The sequence below is a fragment of the Carcharhinus amblyrhynchos genome, chromosome 6 (genome assembly GCF_965287045.1).
Source record: "Carcharhinus amblyrhynchos chromosome 6, sCarAmb.v2.hapA, whole genome shotgun sequence".
NCBI lineage: Eukaryota > Metazoa > Chordata > Chondrichthyes > Carcharhiniformes > Carcharhinidae > Carcharhinus > Carcharhinus amblyrhynchos.
In genome coordinates this window covers 62,498,775-62,523,681 of record NC_137329.1, presented here as the reverse complement: position 1 = coordinate 62,523,681, position 24,907 = coordinate 62,498,775, and the positions used below count along the sequence as shown (strand labels likewise).

General features: G+C 43.6%; 1 protein-coding gene across 1 annotated transcript in view; it reads right to left on the bottom strand.

Annotated features, from left to right (window-relative positions):
• Nucleotides 1–24,907, bottom strand: part of nup160 (nucleoporin 160) — an 86,520-nt gene that overhangs the window by 6,629 nt on the left and 54,984 nt on the right. Inside the window, exons 24-32 of the mRNA XM_080190540.1 lie at nucleotides 24,609–24,704; nucleotides 22,706–22,800; nucleotides 21,249–21,345; nucleotides 17,978–18,083; nucleotides 15,681–15,841; nucleotides 7,279–7,339; nucleotides 3,376–3,486; nucleotides 2,434–2,557; nucleotides 1,784–1,885 (exon numbers count right to left, since the gene is read on the bottom strand). Of these exons, the coding sequence (XP_080046666.1) occupies nucleotides 1,784–1,885; nucleotides 2,434–2,557; nucleotides 3,376–3,486; nucleotides 7,279–7,339; nucleotides 15,681–15,841; nucleotides 17,978–18,083; nucleotides 21,249–21,345; nucleotides 22,706–22,800; nucleotides 24,609–24,704 (953 nt within the window). The remainder of the gene's footprint in view (nucleotides 1–1,783; nucleotides 1,886–2,433; nucleotides 2,558–3,375; nucleotides 3,487–7,278; nucleotides 7,340–15,680; nucleotides 15,842–17,977; nucleotides 18,084–21,248; nucleotides 21,346–22,705; nucleotides 22,801–24,608; nucleotides 24,705–24,907) is intronic.

The following is a 24,907-nucleotide window of genomic DNA, read 5'->3' as shown; positions in this document are numbered from 1 at the left end:
TGCATCTGCCATGCAGATGCTCCCACACAGCCTGTCCAAATCACGCTGAAGCATCTCTGTATCCTCCTCAAGCTCACTCTCCCACCCAACTTTGTATCATCTGCAAATATGGAGCTAATACTTTCAGTTCCCTCCTCCAAATCATTAATATAATGTGAACAGTTGGGCCCTAGCACAGATCCCTGCAGAACCCCACCAATCACTGACTGCCAAGCAGAAAAAGACCCATTTATGCCAATGCTTTGCTTCCTATCTGCTAACCAGCTTTCTATCCACCTCAAGACATTACCTGCAATCCATGTGCATTATGTGAGATCTTGTTGAGAGCTTTTTGAAAGTCTAAATAAACCACATCCACTGGTTCTCCTCAGTCAACTCTACTAGTTAAACCCTCAAAAAATTCCAATAGATTCGTATGCTGGTTTGTCTTATTTTACCTCTGATTTCAAATGCTGAGTTATGAAATCCTTGATAATAGACTCTAGCAACTTCCCCAATACTGACATTAGGCTCATTGGTCTATAGTTCCATGTTTTCCCTCTACCTCCCTTTTTGAATACCATATTAGCTACCCTCCAATCTACAGGAACTATTAGAGTCCAAAGAATTTTGGAAAATAACCACCAATGGATCTACTATTTCCAGGGCCACTTTTTAAAGTACTCTGGAATGAAGATTATCAAGACCTGGAGATTTACCCACCTTCAATTTCCCCCAAACCTTTCTCTACTAATGCTGATTACTTTCAGATCCTCACTAAAACACGTTTCGCTCAGCACTTCTGGCACGTCTTCCTTTGTGAAGACTAAAGCAATGAACAAAGTACAAATTTAATTCCTCAGCCATTGTACCTGGGATACAAGTGCAATAACCTTTAACCTGCCCTAAGGAATTCCTAGCTTATTGCAAATATTGCAACGTTCAGTCAGAACTAGTCACTCACATTAGTAGTGTGTGCGTCTAGTATTGAGCAGTTTGTCCACAATGCCCAGTATCCAATGCAAATCCTTATCTATGGGGAGAACTGTCTGAGCACCTTCTGACTGTCTTCATCATAGAAACCCTACAGTGCAGAGAGAGGCCATCTGGCCCATCGAGTCTGCACCAACCACAATCCATAAAAGCCCTACCTCCATATTCCTACATGTTTACCCACTTATTCCTCTAACCTATGCATCGCAGGACACAAAGGAGCAATTTTAACATGGCCAATCAACCTAACCTGCATATCATTGGACTGTGGGACGAAACCACCTGGGGGAAGCCCCCGCAGGCACAAGGAGAATGTGCAAACTCCACACAGACAGTGACCCAAGCCAGGAATCAAACTCAGGTCCCTGGAGCTGTGAAGCAATCACGTGAACGATAAAAGGTTCCAGTTGGACCCCACATGATCGACTGACCAACCAAATTTGTCTTCTTTTCCCAGTGTTGCTAGTTATGTGGGTTCAACTGCTGCCTAACCCAGAGACTCACCACCTCTCCTATATATATATATTCACAATAGAAACTTGGTTCTGGGTTTATATCAATGGAATTATCCTGGTTTGTTAGACTATCAGTGATTGTGATATACTTCACATCATTCTAGCAGTGCATGTTGCTTCATTGTGTGCAATGCTACCCTGTGAATCACAGAAGCAATTACAACACAACTCACTCAGCAGCCACTACCACACTAAACTGATTCACAGGGAGTGCTCAAACCACTCTCCGTCCTGTGCCAGCCCCCAAAACCCCTGTCCCAACCCAGGGCCACGCTCCTTCCTATCAGGGACCATACCTGGATTCCTTTGTTGTGACGATGGAAGGTATTTGATTAATTTTCAACCAGTCCCAGGCAGCAGACTGTGCTGTCTCACCCATGAATTGCAGTTTAATGCACCTGAAACAGAGGGAGGACATAGTTCATAGTTCCACAATTACAGTCTGTCCGAGATTACGCCAGAGTTCCATAATTACAATCCATCCAAGATTACATCACATACTTCCACAATTACAGTCCGCACTAGATTATATTGTTGAACAATTACAGTCTATCCTATCTTGAACAATTACAGTCTGCCCCGTACTAATGGACTCTCACTCTCGAAGTTTCAGTAAACTTTGCCCTTTCAGAAAGTTCATACTTCAGATGGTGTCTGAAATTTACAAACTCAGTTCCCCTTTCCAGAGAGAGCTATCCCGTAGCAAATCCAAGAGGGAGCAGCTCTCAAAGTGTTGATCATCAAATAACATATCTTGGGGAAAAGCAAGTAACCAGCACAGCATGTCCATCAGCACTGTCCTTGTACCCTCACTCCATCCATGGAGTGATATCTTCAATCCAAAACATGGTGCTCCACACATTTAGAACATCTGCTTTGAGTTCTACTGGATGGGAAGGAGATGAGATTAATCATATATTGTATTTACAAGCAATCACACACTTACTTGAAGGACAGTCCTTCAAAGATGGGGGTCAGAGAGTGTTTGAAGGTTTGACACAAGGAGATAGCAGCATCAAAGAGACCCACTTGAACAAGTAAAGCCACCATTTCCTCAGCAGAGGCACTCCCTGCATTAGAACAGAGGGTTAAAGACAGAGCAAGCAGGCACAACATACAGCTTCATCCTCTCCATTTAAACAAGGCTACAACAGCAGATATTGGAGATTTATTAACACAGCTCTGTGGGAGCACATCACTGGATTATGACAGAGAATGCAAGTTCAAATCCTCACACCAGTCAGAATTAAGAGTTTGAAAACACAAAAATCCAAATGGTTCAGAGAAGATTACTAGGCAAAACCTGTTGTTCAGTTTGGTCAATACTATACACAACCCCACTTTTACTTTAAAAACATGCTCATAACAGGCAGGACAGGTTGCTCAATTGTACAGCACAACTAGAAGTGGCTAATAATTGCTGGTTTTGGCAGTGGTAGCCAAATCCTCACAACAAATCTTTTAACTCCTACCTGTAGACTGAGTTTGTGATGTGCCCCAGGCCAAGGTAGTTTCACATCCCATCTCAGACTGGCTGGGCTCAACCAGAGATTGTTATTGTGGTCTAGATTGCCCAGATATTGGGTGGTGGGAGCTTTCACTGGGATTAAGCGAGGCAAAGACTGGGCTGGAGATAACTACAAATGAGCTTTGTATGGGAGCACTAACTGGGAGGATGGGAAGTCACTGAAAGGACTTTAGTGTTGACAGTCTCACTCCAGTTTGTGTCTTCCACTATCCATCAGAGAATAATTAAAACAGCAAATAACGATCATGTTTTTAACGGTGGAATTTTTTTACCCTCAACAATTAATCAGGGGCTTCACATAATTGAGCAAGAACCCGATCAAGACACACTGGGATTATTCTTTCTCTATAACCTTCTCACCTGCTATTGCTGCAGAGGCCGGGTTGTGCTTTGCAAGCAGTAGTCGTGTACGCGCCAACACAAACTCCTTCTCCAAATCCTTCAGCTCCACAATATCAATCTGTTGACAGACTGCAACCACACATTAAACAGCAATACAGACAACTCCACATTAAACAGCAATACAGACAACTCCACATTAAACAGCAATACAGACAACTCCACATTAAACAGCAATACAGACAACTCCACATTAAACAGCAATACAGACAACTCCACATTAAACAGCAATACAGACAACTCCACATTAAACAGCAATACAGACAACTCCACATTAAACAGCAATACAGACAACTCCACATTAAACAGCAATACAGACAACTCCACATTAAACAGCAATACAGACAACTCCACATTAAACAGCAATACAGACAACTCCACATTAAACAGCAATACAGACAACTCCACATTAAACAGCAATACAGACAACTCCACATTAAACAGCAATACAGACAACTCCACATTAAACAGCAATACAGACAACTCCACATTAAACAGCAATACAGACAACTCCACATTAAACAGCAATACAGACAACTCCACATTAAACAGCAATACAGACAACTCCACATAACTGGTTTCCAAAGTCCTTCTCTCCTACCCACTCCACCCTTCTCTCCCTCTGACCCATGCTTGTGAAAATACTAGATTGACGCAAACACTCATCTGATTCATCAATGTCTTCCCATATAGAAACTATAAGCAGGGGTAGCCCATTTGGCCCTTTGAGCCTGCTCTGCCATTCATTTTGATCATGGCTGATCAAATTCAATATTCTGATCCCATCTTCCCCCCCATATCCCTTGATTCCTTTAGCCCCAAGACCTGTATTTATTTTTTCTTGAAATCACACAATGTTTTGGCCTCAACTACTTTGTGGTCGTGAATTCCACACATTCACCATTCTCTGGGTGAAGAAATTTCTTCTTACCTGAGTTCTAAAATGTTTACCCCTCAGGCTGAAACTATGGCCCTCTAGTTCTAGATTCTCCCATCACTGGGAACATTCTTTCTGTTAGAATTTTACAAGCGTCTACATGATCCCCTTTCACTCTTCTAAGCTTCAATGAATATAGTCCTAACTAACTTAGTCTCTCCTCATATAACAGATCTGCCATCCCAGGAATCTAATCATGCTGAAGCATTCTCTGCATCCTCCTTACAGCTCACACTCCCAATTCAGCTTTTTATCACCTGTAAGTTTGGAGATAGTGCATTTAGATGATGGAGAAAACCTTGAATTACATATGGACACAGTGAATTCTTAAGACAGACCTGTAGTTTTAAACTTGAATATTTAGGTAAGGATGGCTGAGGAAGTAAATTGCGTCACTGGCTGAATTGCTGGTGGGTGACAGGTAAAGCTGCATAGTCCCAGAAGACTTTAGGCTGCTTTCCCCTTGAGGGGAAGAACTGACTGGTGGTGATTTAACCAGACGATCACCATACCTCAAGGCAAAGGGGCAAGGTTGATAAATCATGAATAATCTTAGCCAGTATGGGAATTGAACTTGCGCTGTTGGCATTACTCTGCATCACCAACTAGCTGCCCAGCCATTTGAGCTAACTGACCCCCTAAGCAGGCAGCACTAAGACGCTAAGGCAGAGACAATGGAATTACATGCTGTTTCCAGACAGGGGTACATCCAAAATATGAAAGCCATGTAGAAACGAAGTGGCATTTCTGTGGAGATAATGGGAGCTTATCATCTCTGTAGAAATGACATCCTGAGAGCAACATCCCAGACCAGTTTGTGCATTTTCACCTTCCAGGAATATACAAAGACTGGGATGAAAGCCAACTGCAAAGTTGGGGTTGACTAGTGCTGGGTGCGTCAGTATGCGACAAGCGGAAAGACAGTAGCAGCAGATATGGGCTAGAAATTTTTTTCCCTGATGGTAATTCTCTCTCTTTCGCCCCAATTGCTGAAGCAAGCTCAGTCAACAAAGCCACAGTTGGAAAAAAAAAGGACAAACTGCAGAATGGTGGAATCTTGAAATTGAATAGTCACCTGTTGAAGTCAACAGGTGACTATTCACATACTGACAAATCCAGCATTAGTCAACCTAAACTTTGCAACTGGCTTTCATCCCAGTCTTTGTACATTCCTGGAAAGTGAAAATACACAATCCGGTCTGGGACGTTGCTCTCAGTGTCACTTCTGCAGAGATGATAAGCTCCCATTATCTTCATAGGAAATGCCACTTAGTTTCTACATGGCTTTCATATTTTTGATGTATCCCTGTCTGGAAACAGGTGTAATCACCTGTTGAAATCACAAATTGCAATGACCGTAATAATCCACCATTAACTTGAGTAGGTCAAAGACTGATTCATTTTTTTAAAAAAAATTATTTTTGGACTCAATTCTCATTTCTATTCTGTGTGAATGTACGTGCATGTGTGTTTTATGCTTTCTCTCACATTTAGAGCAAATGAACTCAAAACTCAAGAAAGCTAGGTTAAATTGGCTCCTTTTAAAACATAAATATTGGGCTGGGAAAGGGTTTCCAGAAGGGAAAGAATCCTTTTTAAATTAATCTTGTTGTGACAAACTGAGGGGGTTGATAAAAGAAAGCAAGACATGTCAGTCCTCCTCACTTAGGATAGGAAAAACCGTACCTCGGTGTTGGTCTGCCTACATGTGACTCCAGACCCATAGCAATTTGGTTAACTCTTAACTGTCCTTGGAATGGCCTAGCAAGCCACTCAGTTGTGTCAAATTGCTGCAGTTAATTCAAAATAAAACTGGACAAACCACCCAGCAATGAACCAGACATCAGAAATTTCAAACACACACCCTGTACTGTCGATCCTGCCAAGTTCCAATTTTGTGTCAAAATTGGAGATCTCCTACAGAGATATAGTCATACTCATAGAATCACACCTTTCCAGACACCATCACCACCATTCCTGGGAATGTCCTTTCTTACTGGCAGGACAGACCCAGCAGAGATGTTGGCACACAGTGGTATACAGAGTGGAGGGTTGCCCTAGGTACCTCAACATTGACTCTGGATGCCATGAAATATCATGGCACCAGGTCAAACACAGACAATAAAAACACAAAACCACCTAATGACCATCCATCTCAGCTGATGAATTAGGGTTCCTCCATCTTGAACAGCATTTCGAAGTAGCACTGAAAGTGGCAAGGGCACTGAGAGATACTCTGGGTGGGGATGTCAATGTATTCAATAACATTGCTGACTTGAGATTGAGGGGAGCACGTAGAGGTAAAATATCTCCCTTCCTGTTGGCAGCAATTCAAACTACAGCCACAGGTCAGCAGGTTCCACAGAAATCCAGCTGTGTGCCCTATGGCAACACGGTAGCAGTGGTTACCACTGCTGCTTCACAGTGCCAGGGACCTGGGTTTGACTCCAGCTTGGGTCACTGTCTGTGTGGAGTTGGCATGTTCTCCCTGCATCTGCATGGGTTTCCTCTAGGTGCTCCGGTTTCCCCCCCCCACAGTCCAAAGGTGTGCAGGTTAGATGGATTGACCATGCTAAATTGCCACTTAGTTTCCCAAGATGTGTAGGTTAGGGGGATTAGCAGTGTGAATAGTAGGGTATGGGAAAGGACCTGGGTGGGATTCTGTGTTGGAGAGTCAGTGCAGATTCAATGAGCTGAATGGCCTTCTCGACACTGTAGGGATTCTATGATTTTTATGAAATGGGATCAAAGGGCAGCTGAGAATTGAGTTGGTGTCATTTATAGTCACAGGACAACAGCACAGCAACATACATTTTCCTCAGGCATCAATATTCTGTCAGATACATCACAGATACTTTACACAGAATTCAGCCAGCTTTCTTTGATTTACAGCCTCAAGTAGTGAAACAAACAACAATATGACTTACTTTGCGTGACAGTGTGCTCGCCGTCATGGTTCCTCTTTGGTGATGCCCCAGGACGCTCATACTGTTATAACAGGAGGAAAAATTTAAACAGACAATAGCCAGCCTTTCGCCGAGAGTGGCACTGTACTAATCATTATACCTTTTAATTCTTATCAACAAAACCTCACAAGCAGGGAAAGAATGGTAATTGTCTATCAACTCACCAGATCAGGAATATGGAGTCTATCAGCTCCACCAAACTATATCTATTGATAACGTGAAAGATCCCATATTTTCTTTTAAAAACAGACACCACCTCCGTTTATTTGGGTGTAAAGAATGAAGAAATTTACAACACAGGAACAGGCCCTCCAAGCATGCACCAACTATGCTGCCTGACTGAATTAAAACACCTTACCCTCCTAGGGACCATATCACTTTATTCCCATCCTGGTCATGTATTTGTCAAGACGCCCCTTAAAAGTCACTATCATATTTTTCGCTGGAAAGAAGGCGGCTAAGAGGGGATCTTATTGAAACATATAAGATGATTAGAGGTTTAGATAGGGTGGACAGTGATAGCCTTTTTCCTCGGATGGAGAAAGCTAGCATGAGGGGGCATGGCTTTGAATTAAGAGGGGGTAGTTATAGGACGGATGTCAGGGGTAGGTTCTTTACCCAGAGGGTGGTGAGGGATTGGAATGCCCTGCCTGCTGAGGTTGTAAATGCGCCTAGTTTGGGGGCGTTTAAGAGATCTGTGGATAGGTTTATGGACGAAAAGGGATTGGTTTAGGTTACTGGGTCATTGTTTTTTAACTGGTCGGCGCAACATTGTGGGCCGAAGGGCCTGTTCTGCGCTGTAATGTTCTATGTTCTATATCTGCTTCCACTCCTTCCCCCCGGCAGCAAGTTCAAGGCACCCACCATCCTTTGTATAAAAAAAAACTTGCCTCGTACATCTCCTTTAAACCATGCCCCTTGCATCTTAAATTTAGGCCCTCTAATAATTGACTCTTCCATCTTGGGAAAAATCTTCTGACTATCCACTCTGTCCATGTCCCTCAATCTTGTAGACTTCTATCAGGTCACCCCTCAACCTCTGTCGTTCCAGAGAGAATAAACCAAGTTTCTCCCATCTCTCCTCATAGCTAATGCCCTCCATACCAGGCAACATCCTGGTAGATCTTTTCTGTACCTCTCCAAAGCCTCCACATCCTTCTGGTAGTGTGCTGACCAGAATTGAACACTATATTCCAAATGCGGCCTAACTAAGGTTCTATAAAGCTGCAACATGACTTCCTAATTTTTAAACTCAACGCCCCGGCCATGCCGTATGCCTTCTTGACTACCTTCTCCAGCTGCGTTGCCACTTTCAGTTACCTGGGTACCTGTATACCCAAGTCTCTCTGTCCATCAATGCTTAAAGTTTATTAGTCAAAAGTAAGGCTTACATTGACATTGCAATGAAGTTACTGTGAAATTCCTCTAGTCGTCCCTCTTAGGGTTCTGCCATTTACTGTATATTTCCCATCTGTATTAGACCTTCCAAAATGCATTACTTCAAATTTGTCTGGATTAAACTTCATCTACCATCTCTCCACTCAAGCCTCCAACCGATCTATATCACTATTCAATTTCACCAACCTGTGTCATCCGCAAACTTACTAATCAAATCTGTTACATTCTCCTCCAAATCCTATATATATATATATATACAGCCAAAGTCCCAGCACTGTCCCCTGAGGAACACCACTTGTCACAGCTCTCCATTCAGAAATGCACCCATCCACAACTACCCTATCTTCTATGACCGAGCCAGTTCTGTATCCTTCTTGCCAGTTCACCTCTGATCCCATGCCATGAGGAACATTGTCAAATACCTTACTAAAGTCCATGTAGCTAACATTCACTGCCCTACTCTCAATCATTTTTGTCACTTACTTGAAAAACTCAATCAAGTTAGAAACACGACCTCCCCTTCACAAAACCATGTTGCCCTTTGCTAATGCGTCTACTTCTTTTCAAGTGAGAGTAAATCCTGTCTCAAAAAATCCTCTCCAATAATTTTCTGACCACTGATGCAAGACTCACTGGCCTATAATTACCTGGATTATCCTTGCTACCCTTCTTAAATAAAGGAACAACGCTGGCTATTTGCCAATCCTCTGGGACCTCCCCTGCGGCCACTGATGATATAAAGATTTCCCTCAAGGCCCTAGCAACTTCCTCCCTTGGCTCTCAGTAATGGGGTATATCCCATCTGGCCCTGGGGACTTGTCTACCTTAATGTTTCTTAAGAAACCTAATACTTCCTCCTTTTTGATCTCAACATGACCCAAACTATCCCAAACATACTCTTCCCCAGACTCATCATTCACCAAGTCCTTGTCTTTGGTGAATACTGACAAAGTATTCATTTAATACCACGACCATTTCCTCTGGCTCCGTTCATAGATTCCCTCCCCTGTCCTTGAGTGGGCCAATCCTCTCACTCTTTATGTATATGTAAAAAGCCTTGGTATTTTCCTTAATCCTGCTGGCCAATGACTTTTCATGACCCCTTTCAATCCTCCTTATTCCTTACTCAAGTTTCTTTCTACTTTCCTTGTATTCCACACTTGCTTCATGTGTTCTCAGCCTCCTAGCCTTGACAAATGCTTCCTTTTTCTTTTTGACTAGGCTCACAATATCTCTCGTTATCCAAGGTTCCTGAAACTTTCCGTACTTATCCTTCATCCTTACAGGAATGTGCTGGTCCTGCATTCATATCAACTTACACTTGAAAGTTCCCACATACCAGATGTTGATTTTTCCCCAAACATCTGCTCCCAATCTACATTCTTCAGTTCCTGCCTAATATTATTGTAATTAGCTTTTCCCCAATTTAGCACCTTCACTTGAAGACGACACTTGTCTTTAACCATCAGTACCTTAAAGCTTACTGAATTGTGGTCACTGTTGCCAAACTGCTCCCCTAGTGAAACAACAACCACTTGGCCAGGCTCATTCCCCAATACCAGATCCGATACGGCCCCTTCCCTTCCCTTATTGGTCTATCTGCATACTGTTTCAAAAAGCCCTCCTGGATGCTCCTTACAAACTCTGCCCCATCCAATCCCCTGGCACTGAGTGAGTCCCAGTCAATATAGGGGAAGTTAAAATCTTCCACTACAACAACCCTATTACTTTTACACCATGCCAAAATCTGCCTATATATCTGTTCCTCTATCTCCTGCTGACTGAGATAAAGTAAACCCCCAAAATTATGATTACATCCTTCCTATTCCTGAGCTCTACCCATATTGCCTTGTTGTATAAGCCCTCCAAAGCTGTGATATTCTCCTTAACCGGTAGTTAACCACCCCCACCCCTTTTACATCCTCCTCTACCCCACCTGAAACATCTATATGATGTTAAGCTGCCAATCCTTCTGTTAACCAAGTCTCTGTAATAACAACAACATCATAGTTCCAAGTACTAATCCAAGCTCTAAATTCATCTGCCTTACCTGTTATACTTCACATTGAAACAAATGCACTTCAGTCCACCAGACCCATTTTGATTAGCAACCATACCCTGCCTGCTCTTCCTCTCAGTCTTACTGGCCCTACTCTCCAGTTCCCCTTAAGTTAATTCACTTTTGCTCTGATTCCCACCCAGCTGCCAAACTAGTTTAAATCCTCTCATGTGACACTAACAAACCTTGCAGCCAGAATTTTAATGCCCCTCCAGTTTAGATGCAACCTGTCCTTCTTGTACAGATCTCACCTGTCCCAGAAGAGATCCCAATGGTCCAGATATCTGAAATCCTCCCTTCTACACCAGCTGTTTAGCTGTACTATCTTCGTATTTCTGGCCTCACTAGCACGTGGCACAGGGAGTAGTCTTGAGATTACAACCCCCGGTGTCCTGTTTTTTAAGTTTCTACTTAACTCCCTGAGCTGCTGCTGCAGCAGGACCTTGGCACTCTTCCTAACTGTTGTTAGTAGCAATATGTACCACGACCTCAAGCTGATCACCCTCTCTCTTCACAGTGCTTTTTGCCCACTCCTTGGCACCAGACCTTCCACTTCCCACTTCTTTGTGGATGTTGCTGGACTGACTTCTCCCAGAATGCACCAGAGAGGCACTTAATTCACCTAAGATACTTAATCTACCGAGTGTGATCACCTCCTCAAACAAAGTGTCTAGGTAATTCTCCTGCGCCACCTCTATATTCACTGATTCTTAATTCCCTGTTCATAAGATTACTTTGACAGTAAACAATTTAGTTAGTTTTGCCTCTGCTCATTCTTCCAAACCAGAATGCACTTCATATTTGTTAAATTTTATCAAAATATCTACTTATTTCACCAGTTTGTCTATGTCCTCCTGTTATTGTTTACTGCATTTTTGAGCTGTTCGCCATTGATATACATCAATGATACTCCCAACATTAATGTGACAAACCTCACTGCATATTTCCCTCCAGTTCACTTCCACTCTGATTTCTGTCTCTTAGGCAATTTTATATCCATACTGTCCCTGCCCTTTGATCCCATGGGCTGTAGCTTGCCTCAAGTCTTTGATGCGGTACTTTATCAAATGTATTTTAAAAGTCCACATCAAGTCCTGCAGCAAGTGTTGGTTGCTTGCTTGCTTGCAGAACTTTGGCTCACAATTAACAAGTTGGAGTCTGAGTTTCAGATGCTGTGGCACATCCAAGAGGGGGTGGGTTACCTGGATGCTTTGGTTCAGGAGGTGATCACACGCGGCAGATTAAGTACCTCAAATACTGGAACAAACAACAGACATGACTGGGAAGGAGGACCCATTTGGGGATTATCGGGCATTAGGAGCTAAATTAAAGAACAGGTCTTCAAGGGTTAAGAATTCTAGTTTACTATTCAAGTCATGTGTGAATCGGCATAAGGACAAGCAAATTACAGAACTGAATTTGTGGCTACAAGAATGGTGAGGGAAAGAGGGGTCCCATTTCATGGGGCATTTTCATCAGTATTGGAACAAAAGGGGTCTGTACCATTGGGACAGTCTTCACCTGAATTGATCTGGCAACAGTTTTCTAGCAGAAAGGATTTATAGGGTGATCACAAAGACTTTAAACTAGCAAGTGGAGGGGGTTGGAGGGGACAACTTACGGGACATACAATGGTTAATAGGAAGCAAAGCTGCAAGTTAGCATATGGAAAGTTTCAACTACATAGAAAATTACAAAAAAGTCAAAAAAAGAGCTCAGGAAATGTTATTAATGAAGGTGTTAGGATTCAAAAAGGCATAAAAACTAGCATAAAGGCTCGTAGCATTCGAACCAAGGTAAAAGAGTTGATGGCACAAATCATCGCAAGTGAGTATGATTTAGTGGCCATACAGAGACATGGTAGCAAAACGGTCACGACTGGGCGTTAAATATCCAGGGTATCAGATTGTTTGGAAGGACAGACAGAAAGGTAAAGCGGGTGGTGCAGCTCTGATATTCAAGGATGACATCAGGGCGATAGTGAGAGATGACATAGGTCCTATGGAGAAAAGGGTTGAATCCATTCAGGTGGAAATTAGAAATGAGAGAAAAAGTCACTGATAGGTCACCAAATAATAACATCATGGTGGGGTAATAAATAAGGAAATAATTGATGCATGTAAAAATGGTACAATTATCATGAGGGGCTTTGATCTACTTGTCAATTGAACAAATCAGGTTGATCAAGGCAATCTTGGGGGGAGATTCATGGAATGTACCTGCAATAGTCTCCTTGCACCTATAAGCTCTCAGATCTGGCCTTCTGTAATTAGATAGGAATAATTAATGATCTCACAGTTAGGGATCCTCGCGGAAGGAGCATTGTGTGGTTGAATTTAAAATACAGATGGAGTGTGAGAAGGTAAAATCCATTACCAGTATCTTGTGCTTAACAAAGAAGACTACAAAGGGATGAGGGAGGAGTTGGCTCAGGTAAACTGGAGCAAAAACTTTGTAGTTGTACAACTGAGGGATAGTGGAGGACTTTCTATCCCAATGTCTCGCTATTTCTTTCCGTATGTAGGTTTGCTGAGCACTGTGAAGAGTCAATCTGGGGTCGTTCCCACAGTTTGAAAAACAGCAAATGGACGCTACTATTTAAAAAAGGAGGTAGACCAAAGGCGGGAGACTATAAGTCAGTTAGAGACATATAACTGAATGAAGGGGCTAGATAGGGTGGAGGCAGAGACATTCTTTCCGCTTAGAAAGAAACAAGAACTAGCGGACACAGCCTCAAATAAAGGGGAGTCAGTTTAGAATAGAGTTGAGGAGGAACAACTTCTCTCAGAGGGTAGTGAATCTCTGGAATTCTCTGCCCATTGAAGCGGTGGAGGCTACCTCGTTGAATATGTTTAAGTCATAGGTAGACAGATTTATGATCAATAAGGGAATTAAGGGTTATGGGGAACAGGCGGGTAAGTGGAACTGAACCATTATCAGATCAGTCATGATCTTATTGAATGATGGGGCAGGCTCGAGGAGCCTATTTCCTGCTCCTATTTCTTATGTTCTTAGCTTAACTTCTGTAATGGGGAAAACGTTTGAATCAATCAAGGAAGATAATAGCGAGACATCTGGGTATAAATTACTATTTAATGGGATTACTATTTAAAGGGCGAAAAGCTGCAGAGGGACCTGGGGGTCCTTGTGCATGAGTCGTAAAAACCCAGTCTGCAGGTGCAACAGGTGATCAAGAAGGCGAATGGGATGCTGGCCTTTATAGCGAGGGGGATAGAATATAAACAGCAGGGAGGTCTTCCTGCAACTGTACAGGGCACTGGTGAGGCCGCAGCTGCAGTACTGTGTGCAGTTTTGGTCGCCGCACTTGCACAAGGATATTTTGGCCTTGGAGGGAGTGCAGAGGAGGTTCACTAGGCTGATACTGGAGATAAGGGGGTTGGACTAAGAAGAAAGACTAAATAGACTGGGTCTGTACTCGTTGGAGTTTAGTAGGATGAGGGGGGATCTTATAGAGACATATAAGGTAACGAAGGGGATGGACAGGGTAGAGGTAGAACGGAGTTGAGGAGGAATTTCTTCAAAGGGTGGTGAATCTCTGGAATTCTCTGCCTGTTGAAGTGGTGGAGGCTACCTTGCTAAATATATTTAAGACACGGGTAGATAGGTTTTTGGTAGGCAAGGGAATTAAGGGTTATGGGGAGAAAGCAGGAAAGTGGATCTGATCCACTTCAGATCAGCCATGATCTTATTGAATGGTGGGGCAGGCTCGAAGGGCGAGATGGCCTACTCCTGCTCCTATTTCTTACGTTCTTAAATTGTTCCAATGGGAAGAGACAGCATGGGTCATGAAAGGCATATCGTGTTTAACTAATTTAGTGGAATTCTTTGAGAACATTACAAGTGCAATGGACAACGAGGAACAGATGGATGTCATGTATCTGGATTTCCAGAAGGCATTTAACAAGGTGCTGCACAAAAGGCTGCTGCATAAGATAAAGGTGCACGGTGTTACGGATAATGTATTAGCATAGATAGAGGATTGGTAAACTGGAAGAAAGTGAAGAGGGGGGGTAAATGGGGGTTTTTCTGGTTGGCGATCAGTGACTACCGGTATGCCTCAGGAATCAGTGCTGGGACCACAACTGTTTCCAATTTACGTAGATGGGACTAAATGTACCGTGTCAGAGTTCGCAGATGACACTAAGATGAGTGACAGAGCGTCTGCAAAGGGATACAAAAAGTGTGAGGGGGCAAGAGTCAGGCAGATAGACAGTGTTGGTAAATGTGAGGTCATCCATTTTGTTAGGAACAGCAAAGTCTATTATGTAAATGATAAAAAAATTGCAGCATGCTGCTGTACAGAGGAACCTGGGTGTCCTTGTGCATGAATCACAAAAAGTTGGCTTACATGTGCAGCAGGTAATTAAGGCAAATGGAATGTTATCCTTCACTGCTGGAGGGATGGAATTTAAAAACAGGGAGATTTTGTTGCATCTGTATAAGGTGGTGGCGAGGGGCAGGCAAGTGGAGTTCAGGCCACAAAAAGATCAGACATGATCTTACTGAATGCGGAGCAGGCTCGAGGGCCAAATGGCCTGCTCCTGTTCCTAGTTCTTATGTTCTCATCAGTGCTGGATCAGGGAACCTTAAGAAGGTGGGCACTGAAAAGACACAGTGCTTCATTTCATATTCCCAACAATCCCGCCAGCATTATGATGAGGGTACGTTAAACCCATTCTCACAGAGAGAGTACTACCCTTGTCCAGACTGAAGACAAATCCTCCAAATTCAACACTGAGCGTGTACATCTTCCCCAGTTCAGCCAGCACTCCAGCTGCCAGCATCTCAGGTGGTAACTGCAATTTGTAAACACATGGTCTCACAAGCTGATAGTGAAACTCCATCCATCATTTAAGGAACAGCATGTTGAAATGTGCTATCATACCATAGCTCCTGCTGCAGGCCGTACAATCCAGGCGTACTCAGGTCGAATTTGTCGCAGGCAGTTTATCCCCACTAAGTAACAGTTAACTTGTTTCTGAAGCCCATCCAGTGAACGAACTTCTCGCCCAAGACGCATTCCATATTCAAACATCACTGTCCCAGCTAGGAGAAAGAAAAATTACCAATTTACCAACGGGTGAAGCATCCCTAACCCCCAAAGGTTCACTGGTTCACTCCCACCTGCCCTACCTCCAGCGTGCTTTGTCCATCCGGCCCTGTCCCTTCTGGCTCCCCAAAACTGGGGCAGATCCTCCCAGAGGGTGAAAGAGTTTGGGGCGGGAGTTGTGGAAGATGATTGCAGAGATAACATTTGGTTGTTTGGTTGTTGGTGGGGGAGGTGGGATGATCATTGCAGAGGTGAAAGGTAGAAATTTCAGAACAAGGACTACACACTGGCAAACCTGAGTGTTGAGAGAGTTGGAGTCAGTCTAAGTTGATGGTTGCTGGGTACAGACATCGGAACCACTGGACGAGAAAGTTTGTGAACTGTATAGGCATTGGAATAGTTGATTGTGGAACTAACAAAAGCAATGATGAAAGCTTGGGGGAAGTGACAGAGACTGAAGGTGTGAGCTGCAGAATTTTGTATGGAGAGGATATGGCGTTGAACTCTTCCCTCCAGATTGCAGGATGTGAAGGTGATGTGGTTCAGATTCCAGGAGGGGAAATTGGTGGCTGGAGAATGTCATCTATGAAGGGATCAAAAAGAATGACTGGAGTTTTCTTGGTGTTTCCAGTGGAGTTCTGGTTTCCTCCGCTGCTCATCCAGAACTGTTTGACAAGCAGTCTGAACAGAGGGGCACTAGAGGGGATGAGAGAGATGGTGGTGGTGATGCAGTGTTAGTGTTATTCAGCATATGTGAGAAACTTCAACACATGTCTGTAAATGACATTGCCAAGGATGACAAATAGTGGGCCAAGTCTTGAGGTATTCCAGAAGCAATAGTATGAGGACGGGAAGAGAAGATATTATTGGAAATGCTCAAACTGGTGAGAGAGTGGAAGCAAGCAAGGACAGCCATACATTAGAGCGTGAGCTGTTTTGAATGAGCAGCATCATTGGTTTCCAATGCCTGCTAACACAACGATCAGCAGGTTAGAGAGAAAGGGGTAATGGGAGTTGGTTCTGACTGAACAATGAGACGAGCTGGGCTACGGGGTGGGGAGTCACTACTGCAAGGTCGGGGGGGCTACTGCATGGAGACGTTTGGCTCAACTGAGGAGAAACACCAAAAACTGACATGCAAGGGAAGAGAAGATGCCACATGTTGCTGAAGAGACCAAGTTGAGACTGGTGATGGGGGCACAGTGCCATCATGAAGGTTTAAGCAGGGTTCACAGTGTTGTCAACCCTCAGGTCAAGTTTCAGTTGATGTCTTAATGTCAATGTAGTCAGTGGCAACAGGTTTTGCACAAGGGAAATATTAACTATCAAGTATAGAAGGCTGAGTTGGATCTGGTAAGAATTCAGCATAAAGGTTGGAGAGGTTATTCTCCAGACAGTAAACCAGGCAGCAAGGTCAGCAAGAAAGGATGGCGTGTTCAGGATTGTTAGCCACAAGCTTTGTCTTGAATGGCTCTTTGACAGTCAGCCAGCTGTGAGCTTATTCAAGGTAGGATTCAAGTTTGGATGAACAGGAAGGTGGAGGAGCAGCAAGGGATTGGGGCAAGGAACAGCAGATAGAGACAAAGAATCTGAGGAAATAAATGGCTTGGCTGATGGGCAGGGACAGGAAAGACAAGCTAAAAATACTAGGTTGTCAAGACTTTTAGCCATAATGTACAGACGAAAGGACAAAGGAAATTCAAGTTCCAGGAGAGGGCTGGGATGAGGAAGATGCGTCTTGGAGGACAGAGCACTAAGACGTGAAGCAGTCCAATGTAGATTATGACAAGTGAGGTTCGACAAAGTGAATAAGGAGCAGGCAGACAGCGCAGCACATTACTGCAGTCGCTGGGAGAAAGTTTCCATAATGCAGGTTTGTGCATGGGACAGGCAGACTGCAACCAGTTAGTGCACAGGGTGAACATTGTATTTGTGATGTGAAGTAACTCAACATGGAGATGGCTAGCTATTAAAATTGACATTACAGGTTTAGCAGTGGACTGCCTGCCGCATTAGTGATAAATGCCCTGCCTGTGGACAGAGCTGTTGAATTTATTAATGAAAAACACACCAGCCTAATGCAGCTGGTTTAAGATGACACCAGAAACTGGCAGCAAGTATTCTCACTTTACCTTTCCGAAAGTTGTGCCTTTGGACATGGAATGCATACAACAGCTCATAGTAGTTGTGAGTCATAAGGTCCACAGCCCGAGCACGGGACTCAATGATTCCAACAACCTGAAATACAGGAGTAGAGAGACTGAAACCCAGTGCTGAGAACATGGGAACAACAGAATCAGCAACAGTAGGATGTTCCCAATACTTACAGTAGCAACCCTCCTAATCACAGACTTTATTGAAGTCACTATTATGGATTGCTTTGTCAGGTCCTTCACATACTGGATACACACTACTGGTACTGTACAACAGTGCCATCAGCAAGGTCAGCAAGTTGTACAGCATTTTAGAGTAACTGATAAACAGAAGGAATATTAACAGATCACTCTGAAGTAGGTAGATGACTGGCCAGAGGTTGTGGTCCACATTAACTACAATTAGGCCGAAAAGTGGACAAAGTCTTGCAGGCACATTTTAATAGAGTCAGGAAAGGAACTGAAGCAAGGCTAAAAAGGTAGCAACCTCCAGCATTATCCCAATGCCATGCATTAGTGAGTATAGATATAGAGCAGAGCAGTGATTGTGGAAAATAAAAGCTCATAGTGTAGGGGGTAACATACTGGCATGGACAAAATGATTGGCTAGCTAACCAGAATCTGAGTAGGCACAAATTAGTCATTTTCTGTTTGGTACGATGTGATAAGTGGAGTGCCACAGGGATCAGTTCTGGGCCTCAACTTTTAACAATTTGGACAAAGGGACGGAAAGTATGGTTGCTAAATTTGTTGCCAACACAAAGATAGGTAGGAAAGTAAGTTCTGAAGAGGGCACAAGGAGGCCACAAGATGATATAGAATGGTTACGAGAGTGGGCAAAAATCTGGCAAACGGAATATTACGTGGACAAATGTGAGCTTGTCCATTTTAGCAGGAAGAATTAAAAAAAGGCATACTAACTAAATGGTGGGAGATTGTGGAACTCTGAGTTGCAAAGGGATCTGGGTGTCCTAGTGCATGAATCACAAAAAGGTTAGTGTACTGATACAGCAATTAATTTGTTTATTGCAAGAGGAATTAAATACAAAAGTAGGGAGATTAGATGTTGTCTCACCAACACTCTGTATAACTGAAATCTAGAGTATTCATACAGTACTGATCTCCTTATTTAAAGAAATGCATAACTATATTGGAAGCAGTTCAGAAAAGGTTTGCCAGATTAATAACTGGAATGGGCAGTTTGTCTTATAAGGAACGGTTGGACTTTAGAAGATTAAGTGGTGACTCGATTAAAAGAAGATTCTGAGGGGGCTCGACAGGGTGGATACAGGGAGGATATTTCCTCTTTTGGGAGAAGGTAGAATTTGGAATAACTGTTTAAAAATAAGGGGTCACCTATTTAAGATAGGGATGAAGAAACTTTTTTTTCTGTCAGAGGACTGAGATACTTTGGAATTCTCTTCTTCAGAAGGTGGTTGATGCAGAGTCTTTGAAGATCTTTAAGGCAAAAGTAGAAAGATTTTTCATAAGCAAGGGAGTAAAAGATTATTGGGATCAGCAGGAATATGAAGTGGAAGTTAAAATTAGATGAGTTATGATCTCATTGAATGGTGAAGCAGACTTGAGGGGTTGAGTGGCTTTTTCCCTGCTCCTAATTAGTTTATTCATAACTACAGACGAATCAGCTTAACTTTATCCTGAATGATCATTTCTAAATATCTTGCACAAAGTCATTTAGACAAACATGGATCAGCTAAGTCAGTATGGATCTGTTAAAAGGGCAAATCATGTTTAATGAGTTTTTTGATGAGGAAATGGAAAAGATTGATGTGGTATAAATGGACTCAAAAATACATCTAAGAAAGTGCCAAGGTTGAAGCCCATAAAATCAAGGGACAGTGACAGCAAGGATTCAAAGCTGGCTGTGTGAAAAGAAACAGCAAGGGTGACTAATTGTTTTTCAGACATAGGAAGGTATTCACCAGTCAGTACTGGGACCACTGCTTTCCTGGACAGATATTAACGATTAGACTTGTGTGTACAAGGCACAACTTCAAAATTACCGATCACACAAAACTTGGAAGTGACGCAAATGGTGAAGTTATTGATCAACTTCAACAGCACATACAGTTTAGCGAAATGAGATGAAATGAAATTAATTTTGATAGATCACGGGAGATAATATAAAAGGTAAATTCTAAAGAGGATGAGGAGCAGGGAGAACTGGGGGCAGGTTCAGAAATTGGCTAATAAAGCAAACAGCATCTTGGGCTTTATAAAGAGAAGAATTCAACAGTAAGAATGTTGCGATGAACCTTTCTGAAATCCTGGTTCAGGCTGAATTAGAGTCATGTGTCAGAACTTTGGGTACCAAACTTTAGGAAAGATATGGGGGCGTCAGAAAGGGTGCAGAAATGATTTATGCCAGTAACACCAGAGGTGAGGAACTTCAAGTGGCTAGATTGGAGAGGCCAATCCTTCTCCTGGAGAAGGTGGAGAGGAGATTTGATAAAGGTGTTCAAAATCATGAGGAGTCTGGTCAGAGTAGAGCGAGTGACTGTTCCCTGTGGCAGAGGACTGAGAACCAGAGAATATCAATTTAAAGTGACTAGCAAAAGAAGCAAAGGCAACATGAGAAACCTTTTCTTTATGCACAGCGCGCTCAGGACCTAGAATACATTGGCCAAAGTGGCAAGAGGCCAATTCAATCTTAGCTTTCACTTGGGAATTGGTTGATATATGCGGGGGGGGGGGGGGGGGGGTGTAGAGAGAAAAGAGGGAGGGAGGGAGGGAGGAGAGAGAGAGAAAAGAGGGAGGGAGGGAGGGAGGGGAGAGAGGGAAAAGAGGGAGGGAGGGGAGAGAGGGAAAAGAGGGAGGGAGGGGAGAGAGAGAAAAGAGGGAGGGAGGGAGGGGAGAGAGAGAAAAGAGGGAGGGGAGAGAGAGAAAAGAGGGAGGGGAGAGAGAGTAAAGAGGGAGGGGAGAGAGAGAAAAGAGGGAGGGGAGAGAGAGAGAAGAGGGAGGGGAGAGAGAGAAAAGAGGGAGGGGAGAGAGAGAAAAGAGGGAGGGGAGAGAGAGAGAGAAAAAAGAGGGAGGGGAGAGAGAGAGAGAAAAAAGAGGGAGGGGAGAGAGAGAGAGAAAAAGAGGGAGGGGAGAGAGAGAGAAAAGAGGGAGGGGAGAGAGAGAGACGGAACGGAGGAGGAGGAAGGGGATGATGATGATGATGATGATGGTGTTTGATCAGGGCAGGTCCCCTCCCACCTCCCCCTGTAAAATCCCAGGCCACACTTACCTCATCATGCAGGTTGATGTAAGGAAATTCCACTAGGTCCTGCAGTTGCGAGCGCTCACAGAGAACCACTACCAACTGACGCAGGCAGTCCAACTGTCTGCAGGGAGACACACATACATATGAAACATGGGGTCAGCAACTGCTCCCAGCCATTCCCCTCTGGGATCTCTCCCCACATGGCTCATCTTTGTTATTCAGTGTTTTCACTGAAGTAATCATCTGCAACTAAACAAAATCCTTCTCCTAGTATCTCCACACTGGCCTTCCTGAAACAAAGATGGAGGAGTGCTGTTTGATAAGTTTAACATTTCACACACCAGACTGCTGAAGCAGTGTAACTGAGTATCCAGCATGGGGGAGGGGCAGGGGCTCCTTAAGGCTGAAGTTTTCAAAGTCAAAGTTCATTTATAATAAACATACCCAACATTCAAGGGAGAGACAAAGAGAGAGACATGGATGTTTATTAATAGAAAATAAAATCAATGGGCACAACATGAGTTTGGAACAAAACAGTAAACAGGCAAGAACCAGTCCAAACTGTTTTCCCAAAATATTACCCTGACTACAAATTCATAGAATTGTAACACAGTCAAGCCTAGTGCCCCCTTATATCAGGAACAGAAATTGATAGGTTCCAGTCCATGATTAAAGGGCTGTAGCATCAACTGCTGTGACAGGTACAGCTGTAAAACCTTAGTAGTCAATAGCAAGAAGAGGTTGGCACTGCATTCCATATTTATGTAACTGTGCATTCATCTGTGCAACCCTAAGAGACATACAGTTACATTTGGTGGCTACAGAATGTAAGAACTAAGCATAAGTTAAGTATCATTCAAAAAATGTGTCTTTTCAGCTGTTGAATTGAAAACTGAGCTGGGCCCTCTTTTCAGTTCATTGCGCAGGACATTTTATATTTCAGTCAGCTGGCACTACCTGTACAAGTCTCTACTGAACTTTGCTTTGCTTCGAAGACTGTGCAAGTAAGTATTGTCTACAGGTCAAACATACCAACCCTAAACCAACGTGGAAACAAAGTCCCATTGTAAATCAACAGCAGAGACAAGTTCTACCCTGTCACCCCATTTGAATATTGCACCTCTCCTGTGGGGGAGGGGTGTGGGACAGATTCAGCAGCTGCCACTTTCATCATCACTGCTGTAACTCTGGCCACGTGTCCCAGCACAGCTCACCACCGTCCGGTACAACACAGCTGTGTTGGAGCTCACCCAGGGTGAGCTCATAGTATGGCTGCTAATGACCATTCAAACAATGCCCACAACACTGAACTCAACATCATACCATGGTGTGCCAGTTCATCACTTGACAGTCAGGGTGTCTGTGTGTGGGGGGGGAGAAGGAAGAGGAGGAGGAGGAGATGAGAAGGAGGGAGAGAGAGAGGGGGAGAGAGAGAGGGAGAGAGAGAGATGGTGCCAACAGCTCAACTTCCACTTACTCACCTGCTGCTGTCCGGGTTCTGGGTTAGTGACTCATAAGCCTGATGGTTATGGCCCAGGTCCAAGTGATGTTTGAAAATCTTCGTCCAGAGCGCAGCCTGGGGAAAGCAGGATGATTAACATGGGTATAATGTTAGCAAGTGTGAGGATATCCACTTTGGCAGAAATAATAGTAGGAGGGATTATTATTTAAAAGGCGAAAAGCTGCAGCATGCTACGGTGCAGAAGGACCTCGGGGTCCTTGTGCATGAGTCGCAAAAACCCAGCCTGCAGGTGCAGCAGGTGGTCAGGAAGGCATTTGGGATGCTGGCCTTCATAGCGAGGGGGATTGAATATAAAAGTAGGAAGGTCTTGCTGCAACTGTACAGGGCACTGGTGAGGCCGCAGCTGGAGTACTGTGTGCAGTTTTGGTCACCGCACTTGCACAAGGATATCTTGGCCTTGGAGGGAGTGCAGAGGAGGTTTACTAGGCTGATACCGGAGTAGAGGGGGTTGAACTATGAGGAGAGGCTGAATAAACTAGGCTTGTACTCGTTAGAGTTTAGAAGAATGAGGGGAGATCTCATTGAGACATATAAGATGATGAATGGGATGGATAGGATAGAGGTGGAGAGGCTCTTCCCGCTCAGAAAGGACAGTAGGACTAGAGGGCACAGCCTCAAGATAAAGGGGGGGCAGTTTAGAATGGAGTTGAGGAGGAACTTCTTCACTCAAAGGGTGGTGAATCTCTGGAATTCTCTGCCCATTGAAGTGGAGGCTGCCTCGCTAAATATATTTAAGACGCGGGTTGATAGGTTTTTGATAGACAGGGGAATTAAGGGTTATGGGGAGAAAGTGGGAAAGTGGAACTGATCCACTTCAGATCAGCCATGATCTTATTGAATGGCGGGGCAGGCTCGAAGGGCTAGATGGACTACTCCTGCTCCTATTTCTTATGTTCTTATGGGTGGGCACTGCCCTCTGGAGGGAAAACATCACCATTACAAGATTCAACAATCTCTAGTACTACATTCACATCAACACATAAGTTCACTGTCACCATGATTACTATGGGTGGGCACTGCCGTCAGAGAGATCACAATCACTTTCACTATGTACACCCAGTCCTCTATCCCATTAGACAGCATGGAAACCCTCCACTTTGTCCTTGAATAGAGCCCAACATCAATTCCCATTCACAATCACTCTCCTTTGCCTGGTTAATTTATTCTCACATCAACTCCTTCTTACTGCCTCCAAAGTAAAAGTTGTCACCACAGGAATCTGGATTTAATATCTGTGCATGGGATGCAAGTGTTGCTGACAAGGCTAGCATTTGTTGCCCATTCCAGACTGCCCTTCAGAGTTCAGCTCTTTCAGACCAAGGCTATGTGTAAGTTACAGCCAAAGAGGAATAGCAACCTGAAAGGGTTAAAAAAAAAATCGATATGTGCTTCAAGAATTTCTATACATCAGTCACAGCTGCTGCAAAGTAGAATAATGGACAAAGATGGTAACTAGAAGGGAGTCGCAAGCCACTGCTCTAGATAACAGTTACAGACTGTCAAGGGCTTTGAATACATGCCTTATCAACAATCAGATAGTACATTATACAGACATGCTGTATTAGTATTCAGATATTGTAATTAGACAAGTGTATTAATGATGTAACTGAAATCACGGATATCAAGTGTCATTAGCAGGAATATTGATTATAGATATTAAATTTAAATGTTAGTTTTTGATTGGTGTGTGAAAATCACTTGCAACTGAGCCAGGAACTGAAACTGCATGGCAGGAACCTGGTCCCCGTGCTAAAGCTCGAATAAAGACTTGAATTTGAATTCAATGCCACCTGGTCAGTTACAAGGAATGAGGTACACAATAATCAAATAGCTGAAACTCCTGCAACAAAACTGTTACATACCAAAATCTTCCAGTCATCCCTAGCTTCAGTCACTGCGATTGCTGCTAACTGCAGGACCAGCTCTGGCAACGCCATGTCTTCCAGTAAACGCAGGACCTAGAAACAAGCAGCACACAACAGCTCAGTACTAGAACAACAAGAGCAAAATGCAGCAGATGTTGGAAATCTGAAATAAAAACAGATAATGTTGGAAAAATTCAGCAGGTCTGGCAGCACACCTGGACAGAGCAACAGAGTTAACACCTCAAGTCCATATGACTCTTCAGCAAATCTCTGAGGAGGCACATGGACTCAAAACA